The sequence below is a fragment of the Mchenga conophoros genome, linkage group LG7, assembly GCF_057382185.1.
Source record: "Mchenga conophoros isolate Kocher_MC1m ecotype Shallow Benthic linkage group LG7, M_conophoros_male_GT1.1, whole genome shotgun sequence".
Classification (NCBI taxonomy): domain Eukaryota; kingdom Metazoa; phylum Chordata; class Actinopteri; order Cichliformes; family Cichlidae; genus Mchenga; species Mchenga conophoros.
In genome coordinates, this window is record NC_140532.1 from 56,028,831 (window position 1) to 56,040,977 (window position 12,147).

The 12,147-nt window shown below is 37.9% G+C and overlaps 1 protein-coding gene across 2 annotated transcripts; it reads left to right on the top strand.

Moving 5' to 3' along the window:
• Window positions 1-406: 406 nt before the first annotated feature.
• kmt5aa (lysine methyltransferase 5Aa) lies at window positions 407-11,447 on the top strand. Of its 2 annotated transcripts, none has more exons than XM_085280320.1 (7): window positions 407-649; window positions 2,263-2,416; window positions 2,602-2,890; window positions 4,254-4,341; window positions 5,517-5,576; window positions 5,855-6,045; window positions 6,659-11,447. In XM_085280320.1, the coding sequence occupies exons 1-7, from the start codon at window positions 641-643 to the stop codon at window positions 6,867-6,869; spliced, it is 1,002 nt and encodes a 333-aa protein (XP_085136446.1). In that variant the 5' UTR covers window positions 407-640; the 3' UTR covers window positions 6,870-11,447. The 2 variants fall into 2 exon arrangements, with proteins under 2 accessions (XP_085136446.1, XP_085136445.1); XM_085280319.1 differs by lacking the exon at window positions 407-649 and adding an exon at window positions 1,150-1,687.
• Window positions 11,448-12,147: the final 700 nt, after the last annotated feature.

Sequence of the window (12,147 nt, forward strand, 5' to 3'; positions counted from 1 at the left end):
TGGGCAAGGTACTCAACCATCAGAGTGTGTGTATGTGTGAATGTTAGAAAGCAATTAGGCATAGATAAATTACCCTACAGTAGAAAGTGCTTTGAGTGTTCAATTGGGTAGAAGGCCACTATTGAAACACAAATCCATTTACAAACTTACAGTCTGCACTGGTGCCCTCTGAGTGTTGATAATACAGTACCTACACAGGCTTACTGCGTTAAAATACCAGTTAATTTTAAAAAATAAGACAACATGGAAGCCTGGAAGTGTTGGTTTGTTTTGCGCGGCAGACACTAAAGGTATCGAAATGTTGGCTAATAAAACCAGAGAAAACGTAAAGACAAAACACACAATAATTGTACTGTCGCTGTGGACCTGCAGGGGGCGCCGGAGCTCCTCCACACCTCTCCTTCATTTACAAGCAGACAGGAAGATGGCGGAGCGGAGCTGTGGAGGCTGTATTGGCTGAGCTGCTGTAGGTTTAAATGCAACAGAAGGGCACGCAGTCACCGTGGAAGCGGCCGACGTGAAGGGACATCTTTCCCTTGTAGGAGCAGGGCGAGGTTAGCCTTTTACTGGATTTTCTGTTCGTGTTTTTCTCTAATCGAGAGGAGAGTGCCGAGCGAGGAGCAACGAAAACAAGTCGGACATGAACGGGGTAAGTTTGCTTGTTTGGTCATCGCCGTCGAGCCTAACTGTGGTTAAATACGGAGAGCTAGCTAAAGTGGGATAACTCTTGAGACTAAGGTGCTTGTCGGTGGAAATGTGTTTAGTTAATACTTGTAGCCCAGTTGGGTAGCATTTTTTTCTGTAAGTTAGTGTCGTTAGACTCGCTACAGAGGTGCTGTTTTGTTGGGGAGTGCTTGTTTTGGCTACTGAAAGCTACATGCATGTGTCAGGCAGCCGAGGACACGGCAGCATTTTCTGATGTTAGAAGAGATCGAAATACGTGCATTTGTATTTCTATTTTTGAGCGGGGTTTATAGATTAAAATCAGTTCCGTGGTTTGGTTTGAATGGATGTGATCGGGAGATAATGAGTCAGGAGGCCTATCTGTGCCTTGACTCTGGATTTAAAGGGGCTGACTGGGGAGTGTAGGTGGGTGTGGATCCAGCGTGGTCCCCTTTTCCAGGCCCCACCCACAACACTGGTGGAAAGTAGCGACTGTTTTGTACTGAATGAAATGATAAGATTGAGGAGAGCTATTAAGGAATCAATGAATATAGAAAAATAATTACACGCATATGTAAATAAATGTGTGTGACAAATTAAAGGAAAAGCTGAACCTCCTACCTCTACAACGAGGCGATCCGCTGCGCGTGTCATGCTTTGGGGCCATTTATGATGGATTTGTTTAGCTACACTTCTTCTCGACAGAGGATAAGATCACTCAAGTGTCTCACCAGAAAGAGAGCACCAATTTGTTTATTTGGTAGTTCAATGAAAGGCTTCAGTTAAGAGTAATGAAAAAATGCGTTGACTTCTGCAGTTTTGTCTTGTTATACAATATTGGAAATTTCTTTAAAAAACTAACAAAACACTAAATTTTCGGAAATATTTGTGGGTGTTTTCTTGTTTGTTTGTTTTTGTACTACTCTGAACACTAATGTGGCCCTCGAATGAGATGACAGTACCAGCAGTGACCCACAGCTCATTTAAGTTTGAGACCCCTGCTCTAAATGAGCACAAAGTTACTGTGAGTGATCACCTTTGTCCTATGTTGAAACATTCTGCCCTGATAAGAATGCTAATTTCCAGGATGACAATGCTTCTGTCCTGAGGGTACAAGGTTCACTGAAGGGTTTATTTAGGATGAAAGTCATGTGGGTCATATCTTTTGGGTTTCACAGTCTTCAGATCCCAAGTTAATCGAATACCTGTTTGTGATTTGGGTCAGACCTATGAGAGTTCTCTCTAAATATTAAATGAATACATTTCTTTTAGAAAACTATCTATCATTTGGCACCCATCTTGATATTTTATTATAATGATTATAATATTGTCTTTCCTGTGTGTATTCTAGTGTTTAGACATTTCATTTACATTTAATATGCAAATCAAGCTCTAGATTTTCAAGTGAAGTAGTTTAATAGAATTACCACAAAACACACCCCAATCTGACTGTTTTCACCGTGACAAAGTAAAAGTGGCTGTTGATCTTATCCCTTCCTGTTGATTGCATCATTTCAGCTTCATTCCTACAGAAGAAAACAAGCTACATCTTATCAACAAATTATCTAGAGAGTGATCAAGCTTTCTCTCCTTTCACAGGACACTGTATGCAACAGCCATTCATTCGCCCTCTTAAGCTGCACCAACTCCATATCATCAGTTCAAGATGAAAAGCCCACCATCAGGTTGACACAGGAAGGAAAGTGCTCTCCAGTTTTGTCCTTGCAGAATGATGTCCAGAAGCCAGGAGAAGGTGAGTATGTTTACTTCAGTTCTTCAGTTTGATCGCTAGCAGAGGAGAGCTGGTTGAACAGTCCATGGGACAGTAACTGAATCCCTGTTAATATATATATCATGTAAGAATTTCCAGTGAGAGAAACTAGAAGCACAAGATTTGTCTGAATCTTAAGGATGATGTTTCTCTCCATTCACTCTCAGGAAAGACAATGAATACCATCAGCACTCCAACGAAAGACCCAAAGGCAGCTTTCACAGAGATGGAGAACAGCTACAGCCAGTGTTCACCCTGCTGGTCTGATGAACAGCCATCACCTCTGCAGCTCCACTGCACCGAAGCCTACCTTTGTTCTCATCCTGAACTCTCCCTTCCCCTCAGCAATGGCTTAACTCATACTCCCCTACATGCCAATAATGGCGGCGCTCTCCATGGCCTCCAGAGGAGGGGAGCCCGGGTCAAGGTCATAGGAAAGAAATCCACTCGAAGAATGTATGTGTTGATTACTGGTGCATTTTTACGACCTTTCCTCATGGTACAATGCAGAAGAGTGTGCCCTCATGCTGCCTTTTGTATACAGGAACCATACATAGTATAAATGTCATGTTCATACCCCAGATACCATGTATGGATAAGGTGGTCTGATTAGGTTTTGGAGCACCTTTGTAAGTGAATTTATATCTTAATTACTACATTTTCTTGTAAACACGTTAACACACAAGAGCTACACACATGGACACTATATAAGGAATATAGTTATAGTCTGAACTCTTTTGCATAATGTATTATATGTGTTTTTGGTGACTAACTTGGACATAATGTTAGACTTTTAAAATATTTGGTCTAAATCTTCCAGTGCTTTCTTGACTAGTGGTAAGCCAACTAGCTGTGACTTAGTTACTTAGAATATATGTGGTAAGTTTTAGTCTGGTAATGTTGGTTGATGAAGAAATGTAAAAATTGACAGTTAAATTACTAAATCAGCCCTGGTAGCTTGGATGAACGAGCCAGTCTTATCCACTCAAGGGAAATTTTGCTACAGAAAATCCTAGACATTACAGTTGAAGAGCCTACAAGGACTTGGCTAACCTTAGTTAGAAGAATGTTGGCTCAAGGTCAGATTTGATCTCAAAAGCCAAGTGATCCATTAATAAACTGAATGTCTGTTGACTGTAGTTTTTCACTGACAGCCAAATTTCTGTTTGGCTAGATGGGCTTAATTTGATTAAACAGACTTTCTTCTGGCTAATCTTGATTAATAGACTAGTGTTTAATAGTAAATCAGAATCAGAATACTTTATTGATCCCTGGGGGAAATTATTTTTTGTTACAGTGCTCCATTTTAAACCAACATTAAGACAAGACAGACAATACGCTAACTAAGAATAGTACAATATATACATATATATACATACATACATACATAAGTCACTTATAAATAAATATTTGGAAAAGAAACATGTGTAGTTGTAGCAGCAAACAGTGTGTTAAGTGGATGCATTGTACAGGGAGATGGCCACAGGCAGGAATGATTTCCTGTGTCGTTCAGTGGTGCTTTTCGGTGCTAATATTATACTATAATATTATATTATATAATAACAAGTTAAACCATCACCACCGAGTGTCTAAATGTGGTTAGGGGAAGGCTTTTCAGTTGGAAGGTCAGTAGTTTGATCCTTGGTCCTCTAAATCCAAAGAAAACTTTTTTCCCTTTTTGGCCTGAATGAATATGGCACCTATCCATGAAGGAGTTCAAATGCCTCTTGGTAATAAATGGTGCAGTGCTGTAATAGCCTATCATTAGGCTGAATGGGTATAATAGTTGTTGATGTTGCAATGTGTTTATTTACTATAGGGCAGGAGGGGAAAATTCCCAAAACCGGAAAGTTACTGACTTCTATCCAGTAAGACGAAGTTCAAGAAAAAGTAAAACGGAGCTCAAGGTAAGAAAAAAAGTCTATTTCATAATGTACTACAACATATGTTATAGGTAGTTAGGCATAGGTGTTCATATTATTCGATATTGAAGTGGTTTTATTTGGAGAAGTGGGAAAAGTATGGGTCTTATTAAAGTGTTTGCCCTCAGCCAAAACCTGTTTTGTCTTTGTGACAATTATGTGCAACTCCCACCCCCACTCCACACTTTGACACAAGAGCAGGTCTGAATTGTTTGTGGTGTCACTGAATATCAGAGTAAGGGCTGAAAATAGCTGATATAAAAAATGTTTTTAAATGTATACAAATCACCATTAGAAGATATTCTCTACAAAAGCATATCTGAATATGAGTGTTTAGTACCTGTAGGTAAGATGCAACATACTAGAATCTGCTTTTAGTTTATAGTGTACCTGTATTTGTAGGCTATGGCTGGATACATTATGATGATATAGCCTTTTTGTGTGTGTTTGTTAGTTCTTGTTTTTTCGGTTGATCAAAATTTGTGAACAATAACTGTCAAGCAGAACAGGAAGTTGGAGTCAGAAGACCTTAACTGATTGGTTCTCAGACTGATGAAAGTGTCACTGCTAAGTAAAAATTTTCTCGAATGGAAAATTCTGGTGGACAGTTTCCACAAGTGCAGATTTTCTAAGAGTAGATAAAGTTCAAAGGTGGAGTTTTGACCTTAGCTGTATCTTTAAGAATGCTCATGACAAAAGCTTTGTCCTAACATATACTCTCATAGCATGTTTAGTATTGCCAAAAACATTGTCTTTATGTTTGCACTTGTGTGGTGCTCTGACTGTGTTTGAGGGAAATATACTTTTTATTAATAATGTGGATGTACCGTGGGGGTAATAGTTATCTGAGCCCTGCTTAAATTATAAGTTTGCTCACCTACAAAATGAACAGTTTCTAATTTTTATGGTGGTTTTGTTTTAATGGAGAGAGACTTAATATTTATCAAAAACATAAAAAAAAAAATTGATTTCCATTGATTTGTTATGGAATGAAAGTATTTGATCCCCAAGCAAAAGATGAGTTGGCACTTGATAGAGAAACCCTTGTTCGCAAGCACTGCGAGAGATCTGGGGGTTAAATAACTATTACCCCCGCTGCATGACTCTGTGTATGAAGAGAAATCTGGTCTGGCCTGTTTCATGTTCCATTTTGTTACCAGTGCGAAGAAAAGAAGCTCATAGACGATCTCATTACAAGTGGAATAGAGGAAGGAATGGAGGTACGTTGAATTTTCTTTGTTTCTTCTTTCTTCATCTGAAGGAAAAATCTTGTCATTGTAAATGAGGATTTACTGTAGACCTTTAAAAAATCCTTAAATTTTACTCAGTCATGTTCTCATACAAAAATGTCTTATTTTAAGAATTAATTTGAATATGAAGCCCGCAAAAAGGCTCAGAGTGACCAAATTCAAATTGTACATTGTTCATATGTTTACTGAAGAACCTTTACTTTGCCAAGCTGTGTCACCACAGAAAGCCTCTTGTACTGTTTTTGTAGGTGCAATACATAGAAGGAAAAGGGAGAGCGGTGTTTGCCACTCGGTGTTTCCAGCAAGGCGATTATGTGGTGGAATACCACGGAGACCTGCTACAGATCACCGATGCTAAAAAGAGAGAAGCCGAATATGCTCAAAATCCAGCAACCGGCTGCTACATGTACTACTTCCAGTACCTCTGCAAAACATACTGGTAGGAAGAAAAGACTTCTCTGGGATTCTATGAACACTCATTGGACATTTTGGAATTTGTGTTATATTAAGTTATGAAACCAAAGCCACCAGTTTGATAGGACAAATTATTAATTTCAATTTTTTTGTTTTATTCTTTTAATGAAAATGAAACATTAGCATAGCAGCTAATATGGTCACTGAAAACAATTCAGTATTTAATGTGAAAATGTAAATGCTGTCTTGCGAACATATTGTGTATGTGGGACGATTGTGGCTCAAGAGTTGGGAGTTCGCCTTGTAATCAGAAGGTTGCCGGTTCGAGCCCCGGCTTGGACAGTCTCGGTCGTTGTGTCCTTGGGCAAGACACTTCACCCGTTGCCTACTGGTGGTGGTCAGAGGGCCTGGTGGCGCCAGTGTCCGGCAGCCTCGCCTCTGTCAGTGCGCTGTGGCTGTGGCTACAATGTAGCTGCCATCACCAGTGTGTGTGTGAATGGGTGGATGACTGGATATGTAAAGCGCTTTGGGGTCCTTAGGGACTAGTAAAGCGCTATATAAATACAGGCCATTTACCATGTATATTAAACAACCTCTAATACGAACACCAATGTAAATGTATGTGTTTCTGCCAACAGTGTGGATGCTACAAAAGAGACTGGTCGAATGGGTAGGTTGATAAATCACAGTAAAAATGGGAACTGCCAAACCAAACTCCACGACATCAACGGTGTCCCTCACCTCATTCTCATCGCCTCTCGAAATATTGACGAAGGCGAGGAGCTGCTTTATGACTATGGAGACCGCAGCAAAGCTTCCATCGCTGCTCACCCCTGGCTTAAATATTGATTAAGAGGTCCAGAGAAAAAGTAAAGGGAAACGTACAGTAAGACTTGTTTTTTCATTAGCTAGTGTACAAAAGGCCTTAGAAACAGAATGTGTACTATTTTTTTGTTTGTTTCAATAATGAGGAAGCTGGGGTGTGCGAGGGTTTAGTAGACATTTATGGGTCCAGGTCATGGGGGCTGATTGGGTTCATATCACATTTCAACTAAGGTCCATCTGCCTTGTCAGATGTTATCTGTACTTTTTATTTATGCGTGTTTCAGAAACATTCTTTTGTTTTGCAGCACATTTGTTTTGTACATTTTGTATTACCTATAGAGTAGTGCTTCTACAGCATGCAGGTAGTAGTTGATGCTCTGCATTTTTATACAGCTTTTTAAATTAGTACGTAGATACTTGGCAATACTTGTATTTGCTCCCCTTTTTGAATCAGCAGAAACTATGAGATGCAAATTACAAACTCTTTTTAGATATGTATTCTATTCAAGGGGCATCTATTTTCAGCAATCGGACCTCACACTCATTGTTCAGTGGGGTAGAATAGTTTATCACGTTCACGGTTTATTTGGCGTTTCAGGGTTTTGGTTACCAAAAAAGATCACATGTTTTGACACTGGATGAAATACTTTGTGTTGATCATGGAAAAGATTACATTAGAATATGGAAATTACTGTTATGAATGTTTATTTTTTAGCATAGATTGTATTTTATAATATTAAACATGCCATATACAAAGAGTTAGTATGTGGTAAATTTTAAAAATTTAAACGAAAAGTATCTGGGAAAACCTACAGAATATTCTGTGTGACTCGAAGAGATGATTCGCTCATGCAAGTAATAGTTTCGGTGTCTCTCTCTAACCTCAATTGGCACACACGATTATCTCATCTGTTTAGTTTCACTTAATTATAACTTCTCCCACTGATGACGACACTGTCTGTGGTGCTGCACTTTGTAAATATATTTATTTGCTTGCTGTTACAAATCCAAATATTGTTTCAAAAGAAATACTGTGACATTTTGGGAATTATGTTGTATTTTTTTTTTAGTTTTTGCTGAGACTTAATGGGAAGATTGATCAAACTCTCCTGTCTATGCAAAATGTCAATCTGATCACCTTTTTTGAGAGCGGACACCTGAGCTTAAATCCAATGCATTATACTTGCAGTTGCATTAATTTAAGAGGGGAGAGAAAATGTTGATGGTTAGGCTAAAATGCAAATTCTCAGTTTTATTCATAAAGGTTTTATCAGACAGATTACACCCGTTGCCTTAAAATTAAACTCCTAGCTGAAATATCATTTTGAATTTTTGGACTATCAAATCTGTCATTACTGTCAATTATAGAGAAGTTGTGTCATGGTTTGAAGAGCCCAGGGGCCAGGGGAGGTCAAATCTGCTTATTACTGTAATATAACACCACTGTTAGCATTATTAGAGTATTTGCTTCTGAATGATCGCTTAAACACACATCTGGATGGAGAATAGTTTAAATTTGCTTTACTGGTGAAACTAAAGTTGAAAACCAGCCAGAAGGGTGTGTGCTCTTGTAATGAACAAGGTGCAGTACAGGTACCAATGAAAGAGTTTGTTTATGTGCCAAATCTTCACGATTTTTGGTAAATATAAACTGTGATTCAGTTCCAGTATCAGTAGATTCCTGTTTCAACATACAGACATCATAGTCTTATTGAACCCACAGTAAAATGGGAAAATTAATGTATTTTAAAAAATACACACAAGCAGTTTTTGACTGTGAACTCCATTAGTTTCTATTTACGTACACATATAAAACAGTCTCACAACAACTGCATGGCTTTTCTTCTTAGATGTTCCAAATTTATTAGCTCAATTGCCAACAGATTTGCTGTTGTTGCATATATATCCATAATGAACAGTGCTTATACAAATCAGTGGACAACAAAAAGCCAACTCGATAACAGCTGACCCCTTCCTAACAGTGTAGTGTGTTATAAATGGGTAAAGCTCAACAAGTTAAACAACAGAAACACAATCAGGCTTGGTTACACACTGTTAATTGGCAGCTTGATCCACATTTGGTGTTCTAGTGAGGACAGCACAGGATTAGATCATGCATTTGTGTTTATGGTAATGAACAAACATGTCACCCAGTCCCACAGTCTGACGCACTTATGTTCTTGAGCAGTTTATCAGTAACAACAGAACTCTGTGGTACAAATACAAGTAGTTAATTAACAGCATAGTTCGTTGTTTGTTGTGGGTTATTCTGCAAGTGTGTGAAAATGATGATAGAGTTCAGTTCCAGTTGGATGAGTTTAAACGTACTCAAGCTGCCACTGATGCTTTTCATCGCACTGATGCAGTGGTTTTAAAATGGTGTACACATGATCTGCTTACCCATCGTTTGTAGTAGTAGTTCAGACTTATACTTTATTTGGTTTTCATTTATTTTTATTTTGTGTAGTTTTAATTATGGTTTTAGTCGGGGGGATCCATCGGGGCCTGTGTTTAAAGACACAGTGTTACCAGATCTCAGAAAAAAAAGTGTGACAAACAGTGTTTATGTGGGACAAAGTAGGACAGGATAATGCAGGGAGGCAGTCCAAGATATCTGAAAGCAACTTTTCTGGCTTTCTTGCTCTCTTGTAAATACAAGAAGAATAAAAGGAAACGGAAGCTGCCCTTCTTACTAGCGCAAATTTAAGACAGTTGGGATACACAAATGCATACTGTGCCACCTCACACCATATTTTCTCCTGTGTGAAACTGAAAAATAAATTTAAAAAAAGACATGTCAATTACTCAAAATATACTGCTGCAAAGCTTGTTATGTTTTGGTAACTTGAACTGATGGGCTAAGCTTCAGTTGACTATAATAAACGTGTGCTTGATCAAAGCCATACTTTAGAAAAGTGTGAACCAGTCAAAATGTGGGGCATTGTCTCAAGATGTGGGACAGGAGGACAAGGAATGAAATTGCAGTGCAGTCCCACATGCAGAGGGCATCTGGTCACCCTAGCTCTTACTTATTGTCTAGTTGAGAGTTCAAGAAGACTAGCCTAGTTTCATGCAAAGACTGAAAGTGAGAGAAACCATGTATGACCTGTGGCTGCTTCCAAAGGTCAAGCCCACAGACTGGCATGTTATATATTGTGTTGACTCAACCTTGCAAACATTTGTACCTAAATAACATGTGGTCTAATTCAGCTTTTTCAACCGTAACAAGTTAATCATGAATTAAATAAACTGAAATGCTGTCATTTAATTTAGACTAAAGCTCATTTAATTCAATTCAGTGAGTGGCTAAGCTTAGCTAGCTCTTTTTTTTTTTTTAAGACATTAAAAAAAAATTATTCATTACTTTTCTTCACCAATTTTACCAAGCCTAATAAACTCATAAACTATTTAAATACATTAAAGTATGTGATATATGAGGTAGCTTGTACTCATGAAACCATGAAATCCATTATAGAGACAGGCACCACAGCCAAGCTTGACTAGCAATTTTAGCCTCCTAGCTTTTAGAAGGATGAATTCATTCCCCTTGTAAGTTGTCCTGTGTCCTGTACACATTACTGAAGCTTAAAACTTGCACAAAACAAACTAAAAGTTCTTCTAGAATCAAGTCTGCTATCTTGTTTTGTTTTTGGGTGTTTGGCATGGTGCCATATTTCTCTTATAAAATCTCTACTTAGCTGTAACTAACTAACTAGGTACATGTTGTTTCTTTTCTGTTTCATAGTTATTGTGATTTTTTGTTTTGTTTTGTTTGCTCATTTCCCCAAAATTACACTCTAAAATATCTTTGTGGTATATTTTTTTTTAAAATTTATTTTTATAGCCAGGCTACTGTTTCCCTTGTTTCCAGCCTTTCTGCTATGCTAAACTAAGCAGTTCCTGACAAATTCATGTTAACTGTACAGATATGACTTGTATTGATTTTTCTCAGCAAAAATCCAAATGAAACACAATTTCCTAAAATGTTGAACTATTTCTTTAAGCCTTTTATTTTATTTTTTTTAATTTCTTACCTGATTGTAGCAGCTTTGTTTAAAAATGACCCAGCTAAACAGTATATTGTACCTTTTGCACCAATTTCTCTACGTTCTTATTGTCTGTACAGCTGTCGAGGTTATGGAGATTTCCAAAAGACAACAACAAATCCAGCTCTCCAAGTTATTCTTAAAATATTCAGTATATTTAATGTTTGGATTTCTGTTCTTGTTAATATTATTTAAATGCAAAAGGAAAAAACAAAAACAACCCAGTGTTAATAATAAATAGCCCAGTCACGTGTATCCGACGAAGTACATCTTAAGTGATGCACTGTGTTTAATACATAAGGATACACCTTCCTCTACTCCCTCTACCAGTAGCATTGTGTATGAAATGTTTTCATATGAGCCTTTCTTGACAGAGATATTCCACTCTGGATTATTCCCTTGTCTATGTGGAACTAATGCAATAATAGTTGAGGGGCAAAACAAACCTGTTGGCTGTTTTTTAGGGCATGATAGATCTTTGCTGTTGTAGCGCTGATTAAATCTTGATGCTGGGGTTTTAGGCATTGTTTAATAAAGATGTAATATGCAAATTAAACGTCTTGGGCATCTGATTTGTTCTTCCATTAAAAGAAAGAAGTACGTTAATGCTTAAAACTGTTTTGAATAAATGAGAATTCAAAAAAAAAAGATGGGAAGAACTCTTTTCTACCATGAGGGTTGTTGTATAGTTTGTTCACCAGAGGGCACTCTGCACCACGCCATCTGTCCATTTAGGGTTGGGGCTGGATCCTATCTCAGGTGTCACAGGGCGAGAGTTATAGTACACCCTTGACAGGTTGCCAAGGTCAATTTAGAATCACAAATTCCACACAGCAAAACCCCAGGTTGGAATCAAAACGAGACCAGGACTTTCTCACTGTGAGGCGACGGTATTAACCCCTGTACCACCATGCTATCATCATCTAATTGAGATAAATCATATTTCTTCTTGTCACAACTTTCCACACTAACCCAGCATCTTAAATAAATAAATAAAATCATCCTTTTTTTGGTGAATTGGACGACTACTGCTGTGCTTTCTGTTGTTTCATATTTAGTCTTCTTCATATAGACCTGATTTCTAAATTGTTACATAAGTGCAAAAGGTGATATATTCTGTACAATGGAATTTCAACCAAATACACTGCTTTGTGCCTTATGTTTAAATTGAGACAGAGGAAAATTAATGTAGTTAAACTTTTCCCCCACACCAGTTATTTTACCACACTGGATGTTCTTTGTTTACAAATGTATGT

Bases quoted from the DNA above. Each gene is read 5' to 3' on its own strand.
- kmt5aa (XM_085280319.1), top strand. From the start codon at position 1,598: ATGTGGCCCTCGAATGAGATGACAGTACCAGCAGTGACCCACAGCTCA. The intron at 1,688-2,262 runs GTGAGTGATCAC...CTCCTTTCACAG, and splicing joins TAAATGAGCACAAAGTTACT to GACACTGTATGCAACAGCCA. The intron at 2,417-2,601 runs GTGAGTATGTTT...ATTCACTCTCAG, and splicing joins TGTCCAGAAGCCAGGAGAAG to GAAAGACAATGAATACCATC.